This window comes from Littorina saxatilis, linkage group LG12 (assembly GCF_037325665.1).
Source record: "Littorina saxatilis isolate snail1 linkage group LG12, US_GU_Lsax_2.0, whole genome shotgun sequence".
NCBI classification, from domain to species: Eukaryota; Metazoa; Mollusca; class Gastropoda; order Littorinimorpha; family Littorinidae; genus Littorina; species Littorina saxatilis.
The window spans coordinates 79091707-79119224 of record NC_090256.1 but is presented as its reverse complement, the minus strand read 5'-3'; the positions used below and the strand labels follow the sequence as shown (position 1 = coordinate 79119224).

Here is a 27518-nt window from a genome sequence, read left to right as displayed (position 1 = left end):
TTTCTTCCGGAAGTAGCCCAAGCCTGAAGCGTCATTTCCGCTTGTGTCTTTTGTGTGTGTACACAAGTGTAGCCTCGCCGGATACGAATCCACCGGTTATTTTCTCCCACCTTTGTTATCGATCATATTGGTGCAAAACGAAAAGACAACACAACAATCAAATTTCACAACGTTTTGTGTATGTTATGAGTGTATGTTATGCAGGTATCCCGAACCGTTTTGCAGGCCGGGAAGAAACAGAAATAAACTCTGAAGGAACAATTCTCACAATGTTTTATTATTGCAGTTGATCACAGTCGCAGCTACTCAGTTTCTTGCCACCAGTTCACCTGCCCGCTCAAATCTACTGTGTGGTGTTGCAAAACGCTAATATTGAATTCCAGCAATTTGACGCCAGCAAATTGACTCAATGTGCGAACAAAGTCTTTTTTCGCACAGAAATAGTTCCAGTTAATCCAACAACGAATCTGCTGTAACTGACAATCTCTTGTAACCGCACAGGCTTGATACATTTTCTGAGCGGTTTTTGGTGTACCATTACGAGAAAAGCAGAGTTTATCATAGCCTAACCACACCATTGTGTCCCTCCACAAATACTTCTGTACACGTTCTGTAGTCTTTGCCACGTACAACACCGCAGTTTGCTAAAATGCATGTGTTTGCACATCCCACAATTGTCCACCGTTTGTTCTTGTAGAGAATCCTTTTCTCGGCTGATCTTGCAAGTCCTTTGTAATTAATCGTCTTCTTTTTTTCAAGGCTACAGTTAAGTAATCATTTGACATAAAATTGTATGTAGTAAAGAAGTCTAGCATAAACTCTGTATCTCTCAGACCCTTCAAAAAGAGTGGATGCTAATTGTCAACTGTTGTGCGGAATAATGAACTGCAGTGCAAGTTAAAAATAGGGTGCAGATTGAGAGTGGTGGTCGATAATCTCAGAGGATGGGCACGACTGAAGGTACAAAAGGTATGAATCTTGTATAAAGAACTTGTCGAAGACGAAACTGACCTACTGAGCTGCCCTAGTTAGGACACGTGAGGGGGGGGGGGGGGGTTGGTGGTGGTGGAAGAGTGAGTGGTCAGGTGGGGGTGGGCAGCGTTTGGGGGGCGGGTGGGGGGGGGGGGGTCAGAGGAAGTGGTCAGGCTAGCTACTGTGGTAGAAAGACCAGCCGAGAAGGATGAAGGGGTGGAGATGCTAGGGAGGGAAAGATTAGGAGAAAGAGAGAGAGAGAGGAGAGCGATAGAGAAGGGGGGAAGAGGGGAGTAAAAGATGGTTAAGGGCCAGGTCGATACTGACAGGACAGAAAGGCGCAGATTAGGTCCCCTGTCCGGGGCATCTTCCCGAGAGAGGGGGCGTCAGGCGAGAGTCGCCGCCATGACAGAACCAAACCCGCTGTCTCCACGGGGCTGTTTATTCAATCTGTTCACGCCCTCGTCAGACAACAAAGCACGCCAGATTTCACTGATCGATCCGGAGTGACGACTCTAAGGGGCAGTTGTGCAGCGTTCACACGACTGTAACGGCTCTGCGATTGCCTGCAGAGAGACCGTTACAGCGCTTTGGCGACCAGGAGAGCTAGCTAATAATGTAGGCGCGAATGGGAAGTTGGCAAATCTGTTTTCTACATGGCAACGATTGTAACTCTTTATTATGAGTTCTTAATGCCTCTCAAAGGATTCCGAATAGCCATTACGCCAATAAAACATTTTCCTTTAGGGGTTGTAGATTCTGAACAGCAGGCCCTAGAAAACAAATCTTATTTGAAGGTAAACAATTACCCGTTCGGTTGATAGAGGTGGAAATGGTCAGAAAGAACACTCTTGACTAGTGACAAAATAACAATCTCACCGTAGTTCATTCCCAATAGCTGTTCATCCGCATGAAAGCATAATATTAAGCAGATGTTGACAAAAGATTTAATAGGCTGTATAAAACACATCGTGTATCCCTTTTGTTCGACGTACCAGTGAATATTTTGTTTTGTCTACACCTAAACATTTCCAAAACTAACCGTTCTTGTAGCAGCCAATTGTCAAAACAGCTGTTGTTTAAGACCTTGCCCATCTATGAGAGCCCAGGCGGATCAGAGTCGACAACGATGTCAAGACTGACGCAGCGTTTTTCCCTTGTGACAGCTCTCAGACGTCGCTCCTAACGGTGTTGAATTAGTTCAGTTATAACGTTACCGCTCTGCACTCTCGTCTGTTGATGCCAAGGCTTCTTTTGCCTGCAATATTGATCGGAACCATTCGCTACCTGTCTAAACACGTTAGATTTTAAGGTAAGAATCTGGTAGATCTGCTACCACATAATTGTATTCGTCTTTTTGTTGGTGTGTGTGTTTTTTCGGTTTTCTGGTGTTTGTTTTTCCTCTTGCGGACCAAGAAAATGTTGAAAACACGTCCCCACGTGTCTGAGCGACATGTCCACTCATAGAGAGTGTGCTGTTCACCCCGTGTCAGTCACTATAAAAAAACCACTGCTTTAAATTGCCTTGACGAGAAATGATAACAGTCGGACTTGCAAGGTCGAAGAAAAAGGAACAAGGTTGAATGATTTATTGTGTGAAGATTCTGCACGTGTGAAACGTTACTGAAAATGCACCGTAATCTTTTTTTTCCGACCAATGTTTTCCAGTCATAGCCGACGCTAACACTTGTGAACGGTTTGTCCCTTTGGCCTGAATGCTAACAGTTAAACACTGAGGGTCGAAGAAGAAGGAACAGGTTTAATGATGATATAGTACGTGAAGATTGTGCCCGCAATCAGACGCCTGTGGAGATGCACGTGACCGAACCGTCGCGTCTCCAAGCCGACGCCAAAACCAGTCAACAGTGCGGTCCACTTGGCCGGAGGTGGGTCGACCACTGGGCCGTGCTCTGTGTGTACCCAGCGGCAGTGACCAGCAGAATGAGAAGACTTCCATGTCAAGATTTAGAAAAGCAGCCCGGTAGTCAGCTGACCAGGCAAACGCCACTCTTCTTCGTGGTCTTGTCATTGGTGGCCTGCGCATGCGCCTGGGCGTGGGTCTTCCGCTTTCCGCGTGGCTGCTGGGGATCCTGCGCATGCTCGGTGATGTGATTGTGTGGGTCACCGTCACCGTGCTTGGGGCCGCCCTGCAACAGAATAACGTTTTAGATAGAAACACTCCGATGCGAACATACAGATGGGAAATTGTCTTCTGGACAATATACACACGCACATACTCTGGATGTCGAACTCCTCCTGCTTGATTATACGGAATTTGCTACGTGCCGCTTTGGTCCTAACGCTTGTTTTGTTTGTTTGTTTGCTTAACGCCCAGCCGACCACGAAGGGCCATATCAGGGCGGTGCTGCTTTGACATATAACGTGCGCCACACACAAGACAGAAGTCGCAGCATAGGCTTCATGTCTCACCCAGTCACATTATTCTGACACCGGACCAACCAGTCCTAGCACTAACCCCATAATGCCAGACGCCAGGCGGTGCAGCCACTAGATTGCCAATGTTAAAGTCTTAGGTATGACCCGGCCTGGGTTCGAACCCACGACCTCCCGATCACAGGGCGGACGCCTCACCACTAGGCCAACCGTGCCGGTCGGTCCTAACGCTGACGCAGGTTTACACGAGAGATATTTTTTAAACCATCAAATATATCATGTGTTCAGTGTGAAGAAAGAAAATTTCCTTTGTGAACCCAGAAAGATATTTTCCCTACTCTTTTCCCATATTCATTTGATTCATATTTTCACTGTCCCTTGGAACCCTCCTCTTCTACACCTTGTCGCGACGTGTATTTTCATTCTTCCAACTGATTGTCTTTCTTGTCTCTCCTCTCCATCCCTTTTTTCTCCTGCAAGTTCTCTGTAGGAGCCTTGTTCAAAGATTCAGGCCCAAAAGACTTTCCCTGCCAAGAAAGAGTTTCAGATGGACTCAAAAGATGCACAATTCGGATTTTTGTTTGAAATGACAGCACCGAACAACAGGAACCCCAAACTTCGTACATATCAATGGAGCCACCTTCCTTTAAGCATCAGAACAAGGTAAAGAGACTTCAGACAAGAGAGAGTGAGACAACCAGAGGCACAGTCCAGAACCAACCGAGACATGTATATGTTCTGCGCGTCAACTTTTTTCTAAAGCTTTAGACAGCAGAAGAATGACCTGCAAGGAAATGTTCACGAGTTGAATTTAGTAACTGTTATTATTTCAAACCAACCTGTTTAACAGCATTGCTGCCGTTCTGATGGTGTGTTTTGGAGGGCTGGACCCCTGCTGTGTCCTTGACCCCCGCTTGGGATTGCACGTGCGGCTTTTCCTCCTTCTTCTCCTTGGGCTGGCTGGGGGATGGGGGAGGGGTGGACGGTGTGGACGAGTTGTTGGCGTTGCGAGGACTGGATGCACTCCTGGACAACCTTGCCTCGGAGTCTTTAGGTGAAGTCACCAGGGTCGGGGCTGAATGACTCTCGCCGTTGACGTGACGAGGTGGGGGTTGCATGGGGGTGGACTGTGGCTGTGCTGTGTCGGAGGTAGTTGCGGAGGGAAGGGTTGTGGTGGCATTGGTGGTGGTGGTGGTGTTCGGGGAGGCTGCGGTTACTGGTGGCTGCCCTTCTTGTTCCCGGTCCTGGCCGTGGTGAGGGGTGGCAATGTCCTGGTGGCTGGCGGGACCACCTTGGTCTTTAGCGACGTCTTGATGACTGTGGGCGTCCTGGTCACGGTCAGCACCTGGGGGACCGACTTGCTGGCTGCCGCTGCCTTGCTCAGGCTCACCCTGACTGGAGACCGCGACATCCTCGGGCTCTTTTTTGGCTGGCTTTTCTTCTACAGAGAAAAAGCCATAATGGGGGCCGGTTTACAGCATGAACCCAAAACGCCTACACAAGTTGTGGAACACTACTCCAAAAACGAGGCTTGTGCCATAATACTCATCAAGAAAAAGCTTTTGCTTGCATACTCATAAGATTCCTAGAACATAGCTTTTGCCTTCATACTCATAAAATAAAATTGGCCTTCATACTCATAAAATAAAACTATTACAAAAAAGTAAGCTTTTCAAATAGTGCATAAACAGAATTGTCCAAATCTGGGCCACAGGTGCCCGCTTAATTCACTTTATTTATTCGTTTGAACTTTTCGACACCAACAGTTAATGCTTACGAATATGTTAGTTTACACACGCAAGAATGTAGTCTTTTCTTGTAACCGTTCAGAATTATAGCACTTCCTTAAAAATATGTATAAAACATGAGGAGAAAACATTTTATGTCAGAAGGAAGTAAGGAACTGCTACTAAAATACGCTATTCTTCAAAACAAAATAACCAAAGACCCGAATCAGTGTAATTTCCGGAAGCTTTCAATAGACACTTTTAACTTCTATTCTACGTATAACTACTTTACACTTGATTGCCACTGCCCAAGGATAACAAAAGGCAGAATTGGCTACAATACCCGTTAATTGTAATTTTGTTAAAGTGAAAAATCAAACGATGTTACGAAACAATGTAAAACTTGAAGAGAAGACTGATACAGTCACAAAAGGCGAAACAAATCCAGAACTGCAGTAAGAAGGAACAGAAAGGAAGAGAGTGTAAGAGAGAGTGTGAGTTTAAATCTCGCCACAGCAGACAAATGTAAATAGTGTGTATTGTATTAGAAAAACCAACAACTACGAAACCGTACAATTAGGAAGAGTTAATTTCCAAGTTATATTTTAATACTATTGCAAAAGGGAAAAAATCCACAGATTGAAATAAGACAGACTAGACTGATCAAGAAATGATAAAAATAATGAAATACGAATGCTCTGATCAAGAAGCACAATTAGTTACGAAACACGAGAAGAAAAAAAATGCTCGTTTCAACAGAAATCCTTGGAACAGTGGCAGACTGAGACTGAAAGAGAACAAGAATCGCAGTTGCTGCAAGTGATGGAAACAAAGGCAAAAGAACAGGGAAAAAGACCAGAAAGCAAATCTATTGCTCTGTAACATGCGGGCTAGAGTGAGTTTTCTGTAGGCTGCAAATCCGATTGAAATGTCTTAGTGCTGATTTTTGTTGTTGTTCGTATTAAGCGCAGCGGTGTGGAACAGAAACTACGTCTTTTCTAAATCAAAGCGATTTTGAGACGCGTCAGTATGCCTCTGAATCAGACAATACATGCAGCAGCTATGTGAGTTGCCGTTCCACGATTTTCTGCGAAATGCTTGCAGCTGCTGCCTCCACATGCCTATTGCATACAGTGTCATGAAAGCATCGAAAACAACGCTGATAGTGTTCTAAAAGAGTTAAAAACAATGCAATTTTGCAGGTTTATTTGTTACGAAAGCATCGAAAACAATATCGTTTGGATGTGAATGTGTTCTGAAAGCATCGGAAAAAAGTTATATCGCAGGTGTTTGTGTTGTGAAAGCATCAAAAACAATTCTATATAGCAGGTGTACGTGTTCTGAAAGCATCAACAATACTGCTATTTTGCAGGTGAATGTGTTCTGGAAGCATAGAAAAAACTGCTATATCGCAGGTGAATGCTGAATGCTGGTTTGCAGGTGTCTTCTGAAAGAATCGAAAACTACCGTCGATCTAGCGACAACTTCGCTATATGGCAGCCGTAGACGCCACAGAAGGTGTATGTGAAACGGAAAGCTCTTCGAACTTCTTAACAACAAATTACTAAAGTGTTTGAACGCTCTTTGAAACGTTTGAAAATATACTACTGACGCACGCGAAAGCTCTTCGGACTGCTCACAACTATCTCATTGATGTTTGTGAAAGCGCTTCGAACTGTTCAAAAACGAACTACTGACGTCTATTAGGTTCACTGCTACGCATTACTGTGTGATCTAAAAGCGTTCAAACTAGTGTCAGTCTAGTGATCATGCCTGTGGGTTGATTTGCAACGCAGTCCGGTAAGAAGCTTCACAGATGAATATAAACCTCATCTTTTGTCCTTTCGATGAGCAGAATGTGGAAAGCAATTTGGTTAAAAAAACAAAAACGCGCGTCGCTTTAAACTTAAAAGTTTGTGCGTTAAGCGAAAATATCCCCCCCCCCTCCCCCCCCCCCCCAATGTAATTACTGCTGATTTAGTTTCCGTCTGCTGAACTCGGTTTCTCTGAGGAGAACGTTTTCCAAGCGAATTAAAACTGCTCTTTTCCTGTTTTTTACATTTATGCAGGATTATTCTCAAGTGACGCAAGAAATAAATGCTTTCGACTATTTTTTTAACATGTGTTTGAAATGCTGAAATTGCACGGGAGCAGATGTGTGTGTGTGTGTGTGTGTGTGTGTGTGTGTGTGAGAGAGAGAGAGAGAGAGAGAGAGAGAGAGAGAGAGAGAGAGAGAGAGAGAGAGAGAGAGAGAGAGAGAGAGAGAGAGAGAGAGAGAGAGAGAGAGAGTAGAAACTTAACAGAAAGCTTGACAGACACATAGACAAGCAGCAAAATAGTTACTTCAACAATCTGCACAGCAAGAATTGCGAAAAGCGAGAAAGTTTTGACGTAAGAGGCTACGATGCACCAAAGAGATTCAACAAGCTGGTACGTCTGCGGGTGAAGACACAACGTATAGAAAGAAATAAAGAGAGAAAGAATCACATTTTATTATCCAAAGCAAGTAAACACTTGTGTGTTTCCTTCTTCTCCTGACGATACTAGAAACAGACAGAGACAAGCCTGTCTTAACTTATTACAACGGTATCTTCATTGTGTGTAAACTGAAACCCAAAGCCTCTCTGTAACTGCACATCCATTAAACAGAGTCTGCGAGTTGTTATATCGTTATAACAGGTTTGCAGAAGTTAAAAAGACAGCAAGTATATCTGACATACAGAGTCCTGCGGGTTGATCAAAGCACACGCCAGAGGTACAGAGAGAGAAAGAAACACTTCACGAAGCAACCAGAAGCATACTTAAGGCTTTGCTGGAATTTCAGCATTTCAAACACTTCACCAAAGCAACACTTTCCTTGAAGAAACTAAGACATCATATACTATGAGAAATCTCCAATGCTCCCAGAAAATGAGATGATATGATTACCTTGGCAACAGGCCGAATACAACCGATGACATGAGACGATCTTATTGAGAACTCAACCAGACCTATGATATCTCAAGAAACAGGATCATATCAAACCTTATCTACAGATAATAACATAAAGATCCGACGAGGAAGGATCGAATGAGTTGATATATTTCAACAACAGGCACACAAGAAATAAGAAATCTGACGAGGAGCCGAAGGTTGAGAAAAGGATGACCTGGACAACATGACAACCAGAATCAGTGGTAGCAGAGAGCAAAACCAAGACACAAGCTCATTTGAAACACTGTGTTATGTTGAAGACATTGCAGCAGGCAGACAGGACGAGAAAGAGAGAGGGAAAGAGATAGATCACTTTGCCATGAACGGCGCAACACTGCCAGACCATGCTAACAAGGGCGCAACAGTGCCAGACCATGAGTTTAAAGGCGCAACATTGCATGACCAGATTTGTTAAGTGTTAGTCACACGCAGCATCAACAAGAGGACACGGAGGTTAGTGTTGACAGCAAAGCGGTTAGGCAACACGCCGATACGGCCACAGGGGGACGACATGAACACCTCATCGCTGGGAGGATCAGAAGGAGGGGCGGGCGCGGAAGCCTGAGTGGGCGGTGGAAGAGCAGGAGGTGCACCTTTATCTGGCTGCTTCTGCGGCTGTTGCTGTTGTTGCTTCTGTTCCTCCTCATCCGAAGACTTGTCCTTCTGTGCAGACATCTGCTGCCACTTCTCGCGGTTAGTTTCACAGCCTTTGTACAGAGGGTCCAGCTTGTCCGTCATTACCGCGAATAACTACAAACACCACACACAACACACAGCAGCGTTTAACACTTACAATCATCAGCTACAGATAGAGATCAGAACAGCAAACGCAACACTCGACAAGGGGGGGGGGGGGGCGGGAAGAAAAGGACATCAGATTCAGCAGAATGCAAATAACGCGCGGATTACAATTCCAGTGTAAATGGAGCATTTGGTGAAACGTTGGAGAAGGACAAGAACTGAAATTCAGGACCTAGGAATAAGACAAGTGATAGCGCGCTTCAGCATAATTTGTCCATTGGGGCAGAAGACATTTTTAACAAGATCCTGTTCATCAATCAGTAAAACCACACGCAAGGTTGGGACAGACATGTTCAGATACAAAAATACAACACTTCAGGGCTACAGCAGCGGGGCCTTGTGGCTTGGAGTCATGAGCCGGGGACAAAAGACACCTCCTGCCGCGTGCCTTGTATGTTAAACTAAAACTCCGCAAAGGCTGGTCCTTTTGCAGAGGCTATAAAGAACCCGAGTTAAGGATGCTGCCTGTTCGTATTCAAGTCACGTTTCCCAGTGCAGAATTTGTACAGTTAGCACATCTTGTAACTTAAAGTCCGGGAGTATGGCGTGGGGGAGGGCCGAGGAAAGCACAAGTCAATTATTTTATGAGTTTCAAATAAAGGCTGTCTTGGCATTCAGGCAAGAAACCGCACTCAAAAACTAGACCGAAAACCGACATGAATTTCTAGTATTTATTGCGAAGTCAGTCTTGAACACACAGCATCCTTAATGTGCTACTGCCTGCTATATCGTCGTTCTTGTGCTTTACTGACTACCTGACTTGGGCGTCAAGTGCAGGGCGACCTGATGGCTCAACTGCTCACTGAATACATGCAGACATGTAAATCCCTAAACAACAGTAAATCTCCTTTTCTACTGTGTTTGCCTTCGGTGTTCGTGACACGATGTGCATCATCGGATCGTAGGGACCTACCAGCTAGCAACCAATCTACAATTCCTCAACCATACGTTCCCCCATCCCTAGAACAAAAAGCTGTTGAATCGTGAAAGTGTTAGCAATGACTAGAGACGCGTGTGGAAAAGTACCTTCACTGAAACAAAACATTCACAACAATGAAAAAGGCAAAAATGAAGCAAAATGTAAAGTGGAAGGCAAAGACATCACACATGTAACCAACAGATGGCGAGCGTTCTAAAAGTGTCCAGTGCAATTCAGCGCGCTGAGAAAAAAAGGCTGCAAAGAACAAAAGACAGTATGAAATAAAAATGAGGACGAAGAAAAAGTGCAAACAGAGATCACGCGACAGAAGGCTGGTTCACTCCATAACAAGAGAAGCCGTCTCGGTCACCATAGAACGCATTGCAAATTGCGCTGTATTAATGACGGTCAAATCACTCACTTAGGCTAAGCTAAGATCGCGCGAGATTTTGCTCGGCTGTGTTGATGGAAATTCAGTTAAACGGCTCCCGAGAATGATCTTTCATGAATCCAGAATGTGGTTGATTCCTGCGTTACTTTAAAAACGTCGAGTCGTCTCGATTAGTCAAGGACAGAGACATTCTACATTCCATTGTCTGCTAAAAAGGATCATTATGCAGCCTTCTTGCAGACAAGTACGCGCACAATTTACATATAAAGAAAATCTAGTTTCGCTACGACAATCCACACGCCACGAAAAACCTCGTGTCATATATCAAATGCACAGTTTTGTTTGAAAATGTAAATTAGAATGACAAACGCGAGTCTGAAATGTTATGAATTAAGAGCAAACTCATTCAACATTTCAAGGCAAAATACCGGTTGATTTTGCAGATTCTGATTATGACCGAGACAACACAGAAATCTTTTTTGTCCCATGTAACGATTTAGAAACCAAAAAGGTTGGCTAAAACCACCCGTTCTGGCTTCACAAAAAAGACTAAGAGCGAGTGAGTCAGCTTTTTTGATCTCCATTGTAACGAATGTGCCGGTGCCTTAGAGTTCTGCAAAGAACGAGAAGAAAAAAAAGTAACCAAAATCGACTGCAAGTGAGTGGTGTTGTTGGTGGTGCTGGTCAAATAAACTCCACACTCGGGCTGTAGCAGGCACGGCCTCTCCCTTAACACCAGAGCAAAGACTGCTCCTCTTCGAAGACTGACCACGCTCGCTTTGGCTGCGACGTTCGGGTCCGGGCTGCGGTGGCGGAGACTCTGGAAGCAGCTGAGGTGGTGGTGGTGGTGGTGGTGGTGACTGAGGTGGAGGTGGGGGTGGGGGTGACCCACGCTCTGTTTCAACAGACTCTTTCTTAGCAGTTTCTACTGTGTCCTCATGCTCAGAGTCGCTAGGCGACTGACCGTTTTGGGCCTTCTCGGCAAAGCTGTTGATGATTCCCCAGGCGGGACCGTCGGCCTTGGCGAGCAGGGCGGGCTGCAGTTCGTTGAGGTCGTGCAACTCTGCCCAGTGGCGGCGGTTTGCCAGCACGCCATCTAGCAGGGGCAACAGCTTCCCCCACTGCTCCGAGAACATCTTTATTCAGCCCACCAGGAGGCAGATCAGAGAGAGAGGCAAGGAGAACCGAGGTAGGAGGGGTGTTTTGTATTGATACATCAAACACATGTCGGTGAAGCAAATTGTGCAACAGATGTTTTATGATTGTTACAGACAGACATAAGTATATATACACATTCTCCCTGTCTTAACTTTTCAAATGCAGCACGCATTTCTTGACTGATTCGGTTTTTGTCTTACATACCAAGACAAACACACATAATTATTATGTGTGTCTCTCTCTCTAAGTCTCGCTCTTGTTCGATCTCTTACTGGTTCTGAGCTTTTCCATCTACCTTACGGCAGTTATCACATAAACTATACTCTGCATGTGTCAGTGCGGCCCTATCATGGAAGGTGCAAATATGAGCTGAAATATATTGTTTGAGTATATATATAAACAGATTTTAACAGAGTGCAAAATCCAGCTGTGGTAGAAAAAAAAGATCTCTACTACAGTTGTTTATGTGTCCGTCCGTTCTTCAAGTTACAGTCTCTTTCGAAATGACCGAAGTTATAGTAATTATCAGAATGCTGAAAAACAACCTGACATGCTTATTTGTCTATGTATGTTAAGCGCCAAAAACATCTGAATAAAAGGAACACAAGAAAATGGACTGGAAGTACGTACAGCTACCAATCCAATATGAAATCATGTCAACTACGTTCAAAAACTCAAATCGTAAACCAACAAGAAACACAATTCTACCGTTGCAGAGCAAAACATCTGTCAAAATACGAAACCATGGAAAATATGGAACGTGTCTTTGCCAGCTACTTCGTGCTTACATTATCTGTATCGTAAACTTTTTCACTTTTTCAAAACGTTTACATCTATTTGTAACTTCAAGCCTTTATTTTATGCTGGCTAAAAACCATTATTTCGAGAAACAGACATTTGCAAAACCGTTGCTTTAGAATGAATGCAGACACTGGGTAGAATGGCACTTCTTTATCCACAGTTTCAGCGGAAAATATCCATTTAATTCAATCATTGCTTGTAATGAGTACGTTTCACGGACCTTTACTCCGTCTTCAATCCTACAAATCATCAAAAGCGTTGAACATATCAGGAAACAAGGAGCGTAGACAGAAAAAAGTGCTCTAATTAGATCTCCGGACTGCAAAGAAATCATCACAGCCTTCTACCACGCTTTGTAAGTCACGCATGACCTTTTCCAGAGTCTCAGAACATAGTAGGACAGCAGGACAAACACTGCCCACATCAATGAAAACAACTGGGTGATGGGAGAAAGGAAGACGACAGCCCTCGTTAAGTCCTCGCAAACAGTGATCATTAAAACATCAAAATGAGAATCATACTGGGATGGGAGATTGCTGACAGCCAAATGATACATCACAGGCTCGGAGCAAATCGCCCATTTCGATTTTCATTTGTCTGGCTGGAAGAAACGAGAGTGGGGTAAATAGAAAAACACTGGAACGATAAATCTTGACAAGGTAAATTTATACAGGCAAATGTAACTTCAACTCAGCATCAGCGCATGAAACAATATTGTGGCAGTGGAAAACGCTTTCTCTGCAACGGTAAACATGGTTAAACACGAACAACTTAATAAAATAAACAAGGCATGCATAATCAACGTTAATAAAAACAAAGAACGAAAAAACACACACAAACACACAAAATGCAAGAACGTTGGAGTGTGATTTACCATTTAGTCAATCGAACGCATTGAAATACGTCCGGTTCTCTCGCACATTCCTCATTTACAAGCTGAAATGCAATCCCATAGTTCGGACCAAAGCAAAGACAACTTGGTACACATATAGAAGAAATAGCTTCAACATTGTAGCCGTCAGAGTGCATCAAGTGTTAGTAAAAAGCAAAAATAAGGTCATCAAATAAAGCTACCCAAAAACTGATAAAAGGAAATGCCCTCACGTATGTATATGAAAATTTCAGCGCGGTGTTTTGTTCGAAACGATTTTCTCTAGGAAAAACAGTTAAAGAGATACAAATGTTGCTTTGTGGGTAACATTTTGATAAATACTGGAAAATGTGTATCTCTTTAACTGTTTTTCCTAGAGAAAATAGTTTCGAACAAAATATCTATCAGAATGTCTAAAACAGATCTGTAAAAGTTCAAATCATTCCGATAAATTGTTTTGAAATTATCTTGTCATCCGTGAACTTACATGTTTTGATTCATCGCTTTGCTTATTTTTCATTTAATCATTATTACTAAGTCAATCTAAAAGCACATTTTGTTTTTGATCATATACTATTACTCTTCATACATTGAAGCAAAAGCACACCTAATTTTAACACAAACAGTTCTGTTTCATGAATGCTGTGGTCAAATGACTTGAAGAGAAAACCGGTGTATTTGAAGGTAGCTCCTGCCCTTAATAAACACTTTCTTAAGCCAAATGCAATCCCATAATTTGGACCGAAACAAAGACTACTTTGTAAACATTTCAAAGAAATAACTTCATAAATGCGACCACCACAGTGCCTCCTCAACTTTGTTTTGCAACGCGAAAAATGACGTCATCAAAGAGCACTATCATAAAACAGAGAGAAACGCCGTTAGAAAACGAATTTTCCAAAAAATCCTCAAGGTAGTTTTACAAAAATGCTTGTCTCTCTCTCACACACACACACACATCGGGAGAAAAATCTTCCCTTCGCCCTCGTCAAATCATTGAGTCAAGTACTGACTGAATGTAACAAAACAAACAACAAAACACACACACAAAAACGCAACCTCTTCTGCTAGTGGACAGAAAGCATTAGTGCAAAATCGCTACAAACTCTAATGGACAAATCCGTTTCTATAAACCATCGATTTCCTATATCTTTCAACTGAGAAATGAAATAGCAATTGGTATATTTTCGGTAAGGCCATTTACTTCACGATTTTATCGTGAAAATACATTGTATTTATCTTTGTATCTGTTGATAAAAAAAATACGTTCTACAACCAATTATGCTAAAAGATTCTGAAATTCCTAGATTTACAAGTTAAGTTAAGCGTCAATGTATTTTACAGGAAAGCATATCGATGTACAATCAAAACAGAAACTATAAACACAGCTACAACCTTTTTAATGTTTAAAAAAACCACTATTACGTGTGGTTAGGGAGATCGCCGTTTAAATCAAAACTCCATCAGAATAAATATTGCCTTTGCATAAAAGAGAGACAATTGATTCTTTATTGCCGCTATTTGATAACAGTGCGCAATGTAGACTACAGCACTCAAATCTTCGCGTAGTTTTTTTCTCCAAAGAAGCAAGGCAAACGCATGCAGAAACTTACCTTATAGACAGGAGCGCAGATGGCGTCTATGAACCCAACTTGCATCTTGGGTAGTTCATCCTTCTTGTTTCGGTCCATCATAGGCTGAAACAAACCCGCACAAGAGTGATACTTGCACTTCATGACACAATAATTATCACTCCTCGTTTTCTGTGTCTGGTATCATCTTCACGAAAAGCATCGGAGTGTAAAGATCCTTCCGTCCCGTGTCAACCATCGTGTAAATCACCACAGATCTGTCCGGGCTTTTACATGGGATAGGAGCATCCTTCCACTCACACTAACATTTTACATGGGATAGGAGCATCCTTCCACTCACACTAACATTTTACAGTTTGATAGCTTTCCGCGCAGAGTGCGAATTTGTGTGTGCTGAATTGAATCGTAACTGAAAGCTATCAAAAAAGAAGAAAGATACAACATTTGGAACGTTTTATTTGGGACAAAACAACACGATTCCAAGAACCTCGACCTAACGGCCTATAAAGTGGACAAAACAACACGATTCCAAGAACCTCGACCTGACGGCCTATAAAGTGGACAAAACAACACGATTCCAAGAACCTCGACCTGACGGCCTATAAAGTGGACAAACAAGCGACACGATTGAGACAACAAATTAAAAACAATTAATGTTTCTGTGACTTTTCTTAGAATATACCCAACATGGTCGTAGCAATGACTCTAAAAACAACAAGGTGAACAGATATCTAAACTACTATGAAACTGAAAGCTGTGTCAAGTTGCATACTAAATTCACTAAGCAATTCTCACTGCACACGATGCAGCCAGGAAGTAGCAGCTTTTTGATACGTGTCTGTGAGGAAGGATCCTCATAACCTTTCCACCCTTATGAAATGTAAAGTTTACGCACCATGCAACTACAAATGAAAACTGAAAAAAAAATGCGCAAGAGGTCAAGACTTACGATGGGCTGTTCCCCGAGCTGATGCCTCTCAATGTCGCCCTGCTCAAAGAACTCAGCCGTGACCAACTGTGCAATCTCCTGCTGGATCTTCCACGGCTTGGTGATGGCCGCCACGTCACACGCCGTCATCATCATGGCTCTGAAATCAACGATGTGAAATGTCTCCAAATGGATCAATTTCGGAAATAAATCTGTTGGGTTTGTTTGTATGGTTTGTGAAAGAGTGAATATTCTTGCTGTCTGCACGTGCTCCGTGTCCACGTGTTTCAGACACACCCCTCCATAGTGACAGGCCTAAAATGTCACGTGGGAGAGTTTGCCTCAATAAAAGCAAGAGTATTCACTCCTTCACAAGCCATAAAGAACCAACCGAGTTATTTCCCAACATAATCTATTACCTTGCCAGTTATGGATCAAATGTGTAATGAACAAGAAATGCTCACTTCGAATGCAGATCACGTTTACATTTTGCGAGATTCAGCCTCTTGGTATACAGCGTTAATTAACAAAAAGTAATTTAAAAACAACAAAAAAACAACAACAACAAAACGAAAACAGGTCTACTGTCAGTTTTCATGGCAAAGCGACAACACGCTCGCAAAACGATGCAGGGGTCTGTGAGTAGACTACAAGGCAAGTAAACACGTTGTAGAAGTGATCTTTCAGTGATCTTTTGAATGACCTAAACATTGTTGCCATTAAAAAATGTCGTCATCATTATCATCATCAACATCCACCCACCTGAGAAGGTCACGTTTGGGTGCCTCTGAAAAAGTCCTTTCTCCGGACTCGACAAGCTTCTTAAAGTCTCCCCGTTTCCTGAAAGGAATATCAACACAGTCATGAGCCAACACCGTACACACACTTTGCATTCACAGCTTCAAGAGCGGAATGCAATATTTAAATGAAATTTGAAGACACCGTGCCCAGTTTCGTTCTTTCATAACCACCTTCTAAACTGCGCCTTGATGTGTGTGTGTGACAGTGTGTGTATGTGTGTGTGTGTGTGTGTGTGTGTATGTGTGTGTGTGTATGCGTGTGTGTGTGTGTGTGTGTATGTGTGTGTATGTGTCTGTGTGTGTGTATGTGTGTGTATGTATGTGTGTGTGTGTGCGTGTGTGTGTGTGTGGATAAGTGTGTGTTTGTGTTTGTTTGTGTACGTGTGCGTGTGTGTGCGTGCGTGCGTGTGTATAGACACATTGCTGTCTTTAAAAACCAAGAGAGTGACCGGTCAAGTGCATAGTGACTGTGTACATTTGAAAACAACAGGAAGCAAGGAGGATCATACAACAAAAGAGAAAAAGACAGGAAGAAGGCAAGATGAGATGACAGAAAAGGCACACTTACTTGAAGTAGAGGGCGAGGTCGGTAGAGAGAATGGCGTGCTCCAGGAGTTTGATGGCACGGCGGTACTCGTCTGGTGATAACGACTGGAAGATGTTGTTGCCCTGTGGGGATAAGGATAACGATAAGGGTACAGATCTATGAGGTATCATATAGCGTTTTGAGGTTACCCTCATGGAAATCCGGGCTGCTTTCTCTCTTGGAGAGAGAGAGAGAGAGAGAGAGAGAGAGAGAGAGAGAGAGAGAGAGAGAGAGAGAGAGAGAGAGAGAGAGAGAGAGAGAGAGAGAGAGAGAGAGAGAGAGAGAGAGAGAGAGAGAGAGAGAGAGGGCGAAATAGAGAGTAACTCAATTGTTTATCGCATTCAACGAGTTGGTGAGTGAATGAATGTGAACATATCCTGTACATAACTCCCTCCCTCACTCCAAATAGTCTTGAGTGAATGAATGTGAACATATCCTGTACATATCTCCCTCCCTCACTCCAAATAGTCTACCTCCTAATCTGTACATGTATGATTGCACATCTTCACACCTTTATCGTTTTCTGTGTTGTTGGTTTTTCTGACTGACTTTTTCCTTTCTCACTTCTTTTACACAACTCTCCACTTCTCTTTTTTTGCCCCTCCCTCCAACTCTTTGATATGCACAGACCAACTTAAATTTCAGACGCGGCATTCCTACACATTGGGGCTGACAGGAAGAGAAACAGACAGATGATCAGATGAGCACTGAAAGTCGCTCTATCTTTCAATCTCCCTCCGGCCTCTCTCTCTCTCTCCCTCTCGTTCTATACACATAGACACAACCGGATACCTTGGACTGACATTCACAAAAAGAGAGACAGCCAGAAAGAGCAGCACCGAAGGGAACGGATAGCCAGTGCTCGATCTCTCTTCCTCATTCTACCAGCTCCCCCCAGCCCCCATCTCTCTCACACACACAAAGACACCACACCAGTCTCAGAGACCGATGGATAAACACACACACGAAAGGAAGGTTGAGGGCATAAACTACTGACCTCACTGTTGAGGATCATGATACAATGGTCAAAGTGGTGATGCTCCAGGACAGAGGTACTGTACAGCATGGCCAGTGGAGACGCCACCCTGAACAACACAGCAAGATACACATTAAACATCGACCAAGTATACACATTTCAGGAAAAATAATGGCTTGATTAAAATAACACAGCGTATTTTTGATATAATCCTTCTAGCCCATCCTGTCGTATTCTATCCGATTAAATGCACGTCGTCTTCATCATTGTCATGATTTTCATCGTCATCATCTCCTTTGCACGCTGGGCGACTCACTTGACTTGGAAGGCGTTGTTGGTTCCCCTGTGGTCCAGGTCGTGACACAGACAGGCCGCCAGCAGCGTGAACACCTCCAGGTCTTCAAACATGGGCCGCAGCTCTCCCGTCTGCAACGTCACACACACACACTAAATCAGGCATGGGAATTCCAAAATAGAAAACTTGAAACTCTGAAAATAGGTCAAGGTCCAGGGTCCGCCTTGGCCACGGCGCGGTACAGGGGCAGAGCCCCGTTAGGGGGACCAGGGGGGCGAAACTCCCCGGAGGAAAAACGAATGTTAGCATTTTAGACCAACATTTTGATGGTTCTCGTGTAAACAAATAATGGCTAGAGAGACAATAGTATACATATAATTTAATTTACCTTTTTTTTGCCGCGGACAATTTTTTATTTTCTCTGAAACGTAATTTCCTTTTCGCGAAAATCCGCGATTTCGTGGACAATTCCCATGCCTGTAAATAGCTGCATTAGCCTATGCTCTTTTAACAAGTTGAGATTCAGGCAGGGGACTGCCTCGAGGAATGAAGCGTATCAACCCATTATGTCCTAAATAGTTGCTTTAACTGGGGATAAGAATTTTAAATAGTCGTCGTGCCTCGAAGAGTTGTACGAGATGTCAATTTATTTTGCTAACGACAGGCACATCAAAACACTGCGCGACAGCCAAACAATGAAGAGCATAACAGTTGAGTTCACGAAGTCTTTTACCGACAGTTCAGAGCCGAAGCTTAATTCGCACAGTGTGCTTCGTGAAGTGGACTTCGCCCAATTAATATCAGGCTTTAGTGTCATGTCAGTTTCACTTGAACACTGAAATGAACTCACGAAGAGCATGGTGAACATGGTCTGACAGACGTTGAAGGCGTGACGCCAGTTGTGGTAGGTGACAGGGCGGTAGTTCTTCTTCACTGTGCACAGCCACCGGCACGCCACCTGCAACACGACACACAGCTCACTTCCACACCCACATCACTGCATGCTCTAACATCCAGCCTACCCTGCTTGGCTTCTACCCGCACTTCTTTTTTTTCTGGAAAGTCAAACAAAAGCTACAAAGCGGACTTTAATCTAGGAAGACAGTCAACCTTCACTTCGCAAGATTTCAATCAACATTAATTGCTTTCATTCACTGAACTGGCTTTTGGTCAACTTCTTTACAGCCAATTCGCCTTCACTCCGCAAGCTTTCAGTCAACTTGTTTTCATTCACTGACCTGGCTTTCAGTCAAATTCTTTACAGCCTAATTGCTTTCACTCAGTAAGCTTTCAGACAACTTGCTTTCCTTGCTAGCCAAGAGCTACGAATAAACAACAACTAAGACTGTTCAGGAACCATAGATAGACAAACGATCACTCTTGATGCCTTCTTTTATTATTGTATTTGCAAAAAAAATTCACAAGACCTAGCTATAAACCATCAATTAGCATACCTTCTTTGAATCTGGAACTGATTCCGTGATCAAAATTTGGCACACTTCTATGTGTGCGTGCGTGCGAGTGTGTGTCAGTGTGTGTGTGTGTGTGTGTGTGTGTGTGTGTGTGTGTGTGTGTGTGTGTGTGTGCGCGCTTGCGTGCGTGTGCCCAGTTCGTTTCAGTTCCCGGTCCTCCACAACTAGGTCGTTTACATACCCCTCACGATTGGATAATGAACATTAAAGAGATGTTAAATGTTTCCTATGCAAACAGATCTTGTGTGGCCGCAGCACTGACCTCCATGGGCAGTTTGAAGGTGTTGATGATGTCGGCCTCCATGAACATGCGGACGCAGGCTTTGAGGGTGTGGTCATCGTCCATGATCATGTCGTCAAAGTCAAAGGTGTAGAGGCGCAGCTTCTCGGCGCTCGGGATCTCAGAGTTCTGCTGAAAAACACGAACAGTGCCCCAAGACAACCGTGAAGTTACAACCGTCAAGTGTGTGTGTCTATGTGGTGTAGCTGTATTCAAAATGGCCGCCGCCCTGACCGCGTCAGTCGAACCCGTTTTTGTGAAAAGGCGCGAGCTGCCTCAGGCTGGTGGTGACAGATATGACACTCTTGAGTTGTGTTTGGCGGCCGAGCGAGTCAGTGGTAGTGGAACAATACTGGGCGCCCAGGAAATACGTGGCCTGTGGCGCGTGTACCCGCTCAGTCGGGAAGCAAGAGCAAAGCTTGTAATCGATGGAATCTCACTACGTGGTCATGCCATCAGGGTGTTTAACCAAAACCCATTTATCCTCCGTGGACAGGAGGGCGAAGAAACACCGGCTACCAAGCTATGGATCTCTGACATTCCAATCTCTATTGCTGTACAAGATATAGAGACAGCCCTTGTGAGAATGGGGGCAACTCTCAGATCTGCAATCACATGTGAACGTGTCCGGAACAGAGACGGCAAGTTAACACGTTTCTTAACAGGCCGGCGGTTCGTCTGGATGAACGTCCCCGCCAAACCCCTCGACAAACAGGTGCGGATCGGTGTGGCCAGTGCCCGTCTGTACCACAAAGAGCAGCCCAAGGTGAGGAGAACCAGGGCCTGCACACGCTGCCTCCAGGAGGGGCACTGGGCGTCTGATTGCGGTAACGACATCGCATGCAGAGAATGTGGTCAGTCTGGCCACAGGAGAGGCGACCCCGATTGTGATGCCGTCCCCGCTGGGGATCCCCCTCTCACGTCAGATGATGTGGACGTGGCGACCGATCGCGGCACAGATGAAACTACCAGCGACGAAGACGAACGGGAGCAGTCCCAGTCCCAGGAAGAGAAAGAGAGTGCTTCACTGGCTGATAGCATTCATGATTCATCACAGAAAAAACAGTGTAACAATCCCAAACAAAAACACGCACAAAAACAAGGATTCCTTTCCCGCGGCAGACAAGTCAACACAAACAAACTAGACAAAAACCAAACAAGGCTCATTTTAGAGCCACGCTCGCGGTCACTGAGTGTGAAAAGACTAAGGTCACAAACAGGGGATTCCCCTGACAGTGACAATGCGACAGAAAAGCTCCCCAAGTTGACACTGGCTGACACGGGTGTCCGTGATGCACGTGACTGCGCCACACCTGGCATGGGGTAGGTTTAACTGTGGTTTGTTGATGTCAACACGGTGACGGACTGATACTGTCTCTGGGACGATGATCATGCCTGACGATTTAAGTGTGTTCTCACTTAACGTGAGAGGGATTCGATCCCCAAACAAACGGAAACAACTGTTCCAGTTTTTAAGAAGACAAAAGTTTGATGTAGTATGTTTGCAAGAAACGTATATCACGAAACAGGTAGCTGATGTGTGGAAAAAGGAATGGGGAGGGGATATGATTTATACCGAACGAACATCACACAGTGGTGGTCAAATGATTTTGTTTAAAAAAGGATGTAATTTTGATTATAAAGTAATGGAGACCCATTGTGATAGAATCCAAGGGGTAAATATAATTTGTGAAGGAAAGGATTTGTGGATTTTGAATGCTTATGCGCCAAACGATGTAAACTCCAAATGTGTTTTTTATCAGAAGGTTGTGTCAATTATTAAAGATTCCCGTTTGAGTAACGTCATTTTGTGTGGTGATTTTAATTGTGTTCTTGATAATGAGTTAGACATAGTGAGCGGAGAAAGGCACCCTGAAAGAGCAGTGTCACAACTGAATGAAATGTTTATCGCATGCGATCTGTTTGATGTATGGAGATTATTTAACCCTGGTATTAAAGAATTTTCTTGGTCAAAGAAGAATCCGTTTATTGCTAGGAGAATTGACTATGTATTTACATGTGCAACACTTTTTGATAGAACTACGGAATGTTGTTTATTGTCTGTTCCCTTTTCCGACCACAGAGGTTGTTCTGTGCAACTCAAATTATCTGAGATTGACAGAGGCCCGAGTTACTGGAAATTCAATAATTCTCTCCTTCAGGATAAAGATTTCATTGATGGTATGAATAGAATGATTGAAAATCACGCATATGAATGTATAAACGATACTGATTATCAAACCGTACGGGAGCTGTTAAAATGTGAAATAAGAGATTATGCAATGCAGTACGCGCAGAAGAAAAGCGTTGAAAGAAGAAACGGTATTGTTTTGTTGTATGCTGAATTAAATGATTTGGATGCAAGGTTAGCGAATGACCCAGATAACTGTGGAATGCAATGCGAGCGTGAGAACCTTAAGTTAAAAATAGAATTAGTTGAGCAGTGTAAAGCTCGCGCAGCCCAAGTACGCGCCCGTGCGAAGTGGGTAGAACAGGGAGAAAAGAACACAAAGTATTTTCTTAACCTTGAAAAAGCCAGAGCAAATGCGAAGATAATGGACAGTATACAGTGTGAATCTGGGGAAGTGATAACTGACCAGCGTGAAATCTTGAACGCGCAAAAGAATTACTATGCTGATTTGTACAGAAAAAAAGTAAACGTTGAAAACATGGATGAGAAGGTGGATCAGTTTTTATCTGATGTGACAACATTACAGATTTCAGATTTTCAGAGAAATGAGTGTGAAGGGTTAATAACTGAAAACGAAGCTCTCGCTGCACTTAAACAAATGAAATCTGGGTCGGCCCCTGGGGTTGATGGTATTACTGTAGAATTTTTGAAAGTGTTTTGGACCCGCATCAGAACATTGTTAATTGCGTCTTTTAATGCAAGTTTTGACGATGGAAAATTGTCTTCCACGCAGCGCAAAGCTGTCATTACCCTAATACACAAGGGAAAGGATTTGCCTAAAAATGAATTAAAGAACTGGAGACCCATCTCCCTTACAAACAGCGATTATAAACTGATAGCCAAGTGTTTGGCAAAAAGGTTAGGAAGCGTTATTGGTGATATTGTTCAGAAAGATCAAGTCGGTTATATTAAAGGCAGAAAAGTATCTACAATATTTAGAATCCACTGCAAAGATTTTCAAATCTTCAATGGACTAGTGCCCAGCCTTAGCACAGCGGACCTTCTGTGGCCCATAGTTCGCCTCAGGCGATAGTAATTGCTGTAATCGAGACAGCTGCTGAAAAAACAAAGAGGCTGCTTCAGCAAATCGTGACTGACTATGTCAGCAAATCGTGACTGACTGTGTCAGCAAACGTATACTTCATTTCCGTAGCCAAAATAATATGTCATCCTACCAAAACAAGTCACAATTCCGACTGACCTTAGTTCACACGTGCAAAAACAAGTAACGATCCCAACTGACCCAAATATAGTAGGTCACACCTGCAAAAACAATAAACGCGCCGACTGACGCCTAACATTTCCATGTGTTAGCTTCGACGAATAAAATTCATACGCGAAACAACAAGTTCCCGGTTCAAAAAACCAACAAACACCGAAAACTCCAAACTGTTTCCTTACCTTGCAAGTTGACACAATGATAAACAATCAAAATAGTCAATACACTTCAACTAACCTACAACTAAAACTTGTACAGAGAAAGGTTAGAGAAGAATGAAAGCAAAGCAAAGAGAGACAGTGCACCAACACGTCTTCACAGGACGAAAACCATTCGTTCAGTGACGTATTCCCGCGTTCTATCTCACGTGACCCATTCCTCTCGGAATTGTGGGAGATAAAATTAAGGTTAATTGATGATGTAATCGAACAGTCACACGAGTTAAATCAACCTGGCCTGTTGGTCGCAATTGACTGTGTTCAAGCGTACGATAGTATTTCAAAAGAGTTTATTATTAAAGCCTTTCAAAAATTCGGGTTTGGGCCAGAATTTGTTCAATGGGTGACTGTGTTAATGAACGACACGGTTAGCTCAGTGCAGTATTGTGGATGGTTGTCTGATTTTTTTGATGTGAAAGCCGGGATTCGTCAAGGGTGCCCGTTTTCATGTTTGGCCTTTGTACTGGCCATTGAATTGTTGGCATCAAAAATAAGACAGTGTAGACGTATTAAAGGAATCTCGTTATGGAACAATGTTGATATTGCAACTGTTATTAAAATTGCTCTGTATGCAGACGATATCACCCTTTTTTTTAAAGGATGAGATTGATATGTATTATGCACTTGAAATAATGAATGACTTTTCTAGCTTTTCAGGCTTAAGGATACATAAGAGAAAGTCTGAGGCGATGTGGTTGGGTAGTAGAAAACATTGTGATGAAACATTTTATAATTTTGTTTGGAAGAAAAAGTTGAAGATTTTGGGTGTATATTTTTGTAATGATAAGAGTGCTTCTTTGGTAGAAGATAACTGGACTGGAAGAATAAGGAATATTAAGCGATTGATTTGTGCATGGGAGAAGCGAAATTTGAGCATTGTAGGGAAAATATGTATTGTGTGTGATAGGGTGGAGTGGAAGGGGGAGATAGGCCAGGAAGCATAAATGAGACGCCAAGACAGAGGTTGCGATAACGTGACTTTTAATTAACGTACACCAGAAGCAAACACCAGAAAGTAAACACCAGAAAGTAGTCACCAGAAAGTAAACACCAGAAAGTAAACACCAGAAAGTAAACACCAGAAAGTAAACACCAGAAAGTAGACACCAGAAAGTAAACACCAGAAAGTAAACACACAATAATCCTAGCGGGAGACACAACTTGGGTCGGGCAGGAGATAATTACACAAAAAGACTGTGTACGCCACTTGGCTACATCCCCCCCAGCTCTATACCAACTGCGTCCTCGCAGGTACAGCGCCTCGGGAATAGCTGAAAATGACATCTATAAATCAAACACAAGTTCACCCAAGTGAAACAACAAATAAAATCAGAAACGGTAACGGATGACACTCATAGTCACCCAACCCATTCATACAAGACACAATACAACAGGCAATCAATAATCATAGTGTACACACAGTCTCTTAGCTGAGCACAATAGCTAACAAGCAAGCAAGGCATGGTTACGCCACATGTGTGACTGAAGAGTTTTCATGATTTTACGAGGGGGTGGTTTAGCTGGGACTTAGAGTAAAGGGGCAGGACAAATTGAGCACAGAATCCCACAATGTTATCGGGTCAGCGTCGTGAAGCTCTACGGGGGCTGGGGCTGTCGCAAGCCGATGCTCTTTCTCTGTGAGCTGCTGTTGCAACAACGCTTCCAGGTCTTTGCGAATGTGTCCTGCTGCTTTCCGCTCAATTGACACCTCTTCACACTTGAAGACTAACCGCTCTCTAAGTTGGCGTATTTCTAAGTCCTTCTGAAAACGTTCATCCTGTAACTGTTGCTTGGCCTCCAGTTCCTTCTTCAGTCGGGTCTCTAATCTGTCAATGGAGGCCTCGTGCTTCGACGTCAGCTGTTCCTGAGCAGTCACAACCTCCTCTGTCTGACTGCTCTGCTCGAGGGGCGGTTGCTTGATGGATGTTGACTGCTGGTCCACACGTAGCTCACTGGGCTGTCTCCATGACAGCGGTTGTTGATCCCTTTGACGCTTGGTAGGGCACCTGCCCTGTAGGTGCCCGTGGCGGTTGCAAAGCCAACAACGTGGCTTCGCGGACGGTTGCTGTTGACGAGGGGCAGCCGGCGGGCGTTGGTGCAAGGCAGCTCGAAGCTCTGCTGACTTGATGGCGAGTTCGCTGACTTGTAATTGCAGGCTGCGTACCTCAGTGCTGCTCTCTGTTGCTTGTTGTTGTTGCTTCGTCACCACCTCGAAATCTTCCCTCATCCACCTGAGAGCTTCTGCACGGACTGCCGCAAAAGTGACAGCCTCACGCCCTCTCACAAAGCGCAGCAGATCTCGTCGTAGAGGATGCAAAAACAGTCCATGGCTGAAATGATCCCGGAGAGCATCATCTGTCAATGTATCAGGAACAACAGAATTAATCTTGACATGCAGAGACTGCAAACTGTGGGCGTATGAAAGAAGGCCCTCCTCTTGTCCCTGGTAGCGCGTGAAGAATGACGAAAGCAGTGAAGAACTGCTGGCGTGGTCCCCAAACGTGTCCTGCAGGATGGTCAAGACAAGGTCAGCCGTAGCGGTCGCCTGAGGGGGGTGCAGGTTAACCTCCTTCCTGGCAGCCCCAGCGAGTGACTGGATCAGCCACTCTGCAGCCTCGCCGCCCAGCGCCTCCAGGTTGAAGTGGGCAATGATGCGACGAGCCTCTGTGACGTAGTCGTCTAGCAGACAGCCATCTTTGCTGCTAGTGAAGAGGGGGAGCCTGGGAGGGGAGAACATCTGCCACTGGGGTCTAGGAACCCCGTCGACCGCCATCTTGGATACGCCGAGTACCTCCTACACTGCTACCCCTGCTTTCTGGTGTTAAACTACGGCGTCTCTACTTCCTGAATCCTGCTCGCAGCGCCAGATGTGATAGGGTGGAGTGGAAGGGGGGGATAGGCCAGGAAGCATAAATGAGACGCCAAGACAGAGGTTGCGATAACGTGACTTTTACTTAACGTATCACCAGAAAGCAAACACCAGAAAGTAAACACCAGAAAGTAGACACCAGAAAGTAGTCACCAGAAAGTAAACACCAGAAAGTAAACACCAGAAAGTAAACACCAGAAAGTAAACACCAGAAAGTAAACACACAATAATCCTAGCGGGAGACACAACTTGGGTCAGGGGAAGATAATAGACAGGGGAGGCAACTGGGTCGGGCAGGAGATAATTACACAAAAAGACTGTGTACGCCACTTGGCTACATCTGAAAACGTTTTTAATTTCACAATTTGTGTATATTATGCAAGCGTTTGTATTACCTGACTGTGTTTTGAATGAAGTCAATACCTTATTGTTTAGATTTTTGTGGCGAAAAAGAGATTGTAATCGGAAGGCCTTTGAAAAGGTGAAAAGAAGCGTTTTATGTTTTGAAATTGAAAAAGGTGGTTTAAAAATGATCGATATGAGGCAAATGCAAATTTCTTTTTTATTACAATGGGTTACATCAAATGAAAATGATAATTGGAGTTTCACTCCAAAGATGATGTATTTGCGTTTTGGAAAGCATTTTGAATGTTTCTTATCGAATGTAAACAGTGCAAGATTTAAAGGGTTAGACCTAGTGAAATCACACTTTTGGAAAGCAGTATTAAAATATTGGCTGGATAATAACCACTACGATCGTGGGACAGTCGGGCCGACTTTATTATGGAATAATGCATGCATAACGTATAGTGGCAAAGTTTTATTTTTTGAAAGTTGGATACAACGAGGTGTATTAATTGGTATTAACTGACATTGTACGTTCGGGAGACATATTATCATATCAAGACATATGTGATTTGATTGGATATTCGCCAAACCGAATTCTTGAATATAATGTTGTAAAAGCTGCTGTGTCATTATTTATGAGGAAAAATGTTGTAAATATGACTGATGATGTTTGTATTACCTTACCACTGTTTAACGGCAAAAATGTGTTAAGTGCCAGAGAATATAGGAAAGAGATT

At 43.7% G+C, this 27518-nt stretch overlaps 1 protein-coding gene across 8 annotated transcripts in view; it reads right to left on the bottom strand.

Moving 5' to 3' along the window:
- Positions 1 to 2546: 2546 nt before the first annotated feature.
- LOC138982861 (cGMP-specific 3',5'-cyclic phosphodiesterase-like) overlaps positions 2547 to 27518 on the bottom strand; it is a 108066-nt gene continuing 83094 nt past the window's right edge. For 4 of the 8 annotated variants that reach the window (XM_070356237.1, XM_070356235.1, XM_070356238.1 and 1 more), the window contains 11 exons: positions 19919 to 20068; positions 19035 to 19142; positions 18206 to 18315; positions 17911 to 17998; positions 16896 to 16996; positions 16290 to 16367; positions 15549 to 15687; positions 14621 to 14704; positions 8660 to 8816; positions 4206 to 4807; positions 2547 to 3119 (listed from right to left, as the gene is read on the bottom strand). In XM_070356237.1, coding sequence (XP_070212338.1) covers positions 2958 to 3119; positions 4206 to 4807; positions 8660 to 8816; positions 14621 to 14704; positions 15549 to 15687; positions 16290 to 16367; positions 16896 to 16996; positions 17911 to 17998; positions 18206 to 18315; positions 19035 to 19142; positions 19919 to 20068 — 1779 coding nt within the window. In that variant the 3' untranslated portion in view covers positions 2547 to 2957. Of the gene's footprint in view, positions 3120 to 4205; positions 4808 to 8585; positions 8817 to 8932; positions 11314 to 14620; positions 14705 to 15548; positions 15688 to 16289; positions 16368 to 16895; positions 16997 to 17910; positions 17999 to 18205; positions 18316 to 19034; positions 19143 to 19918; positions 20069 to 27518 lie in introns of those variants that run through there. The other 4 variants (XM_070356236.1, XM_070356242.1, XM_070356241.1 and 1 more) reach the window with 4 other exon arrangements.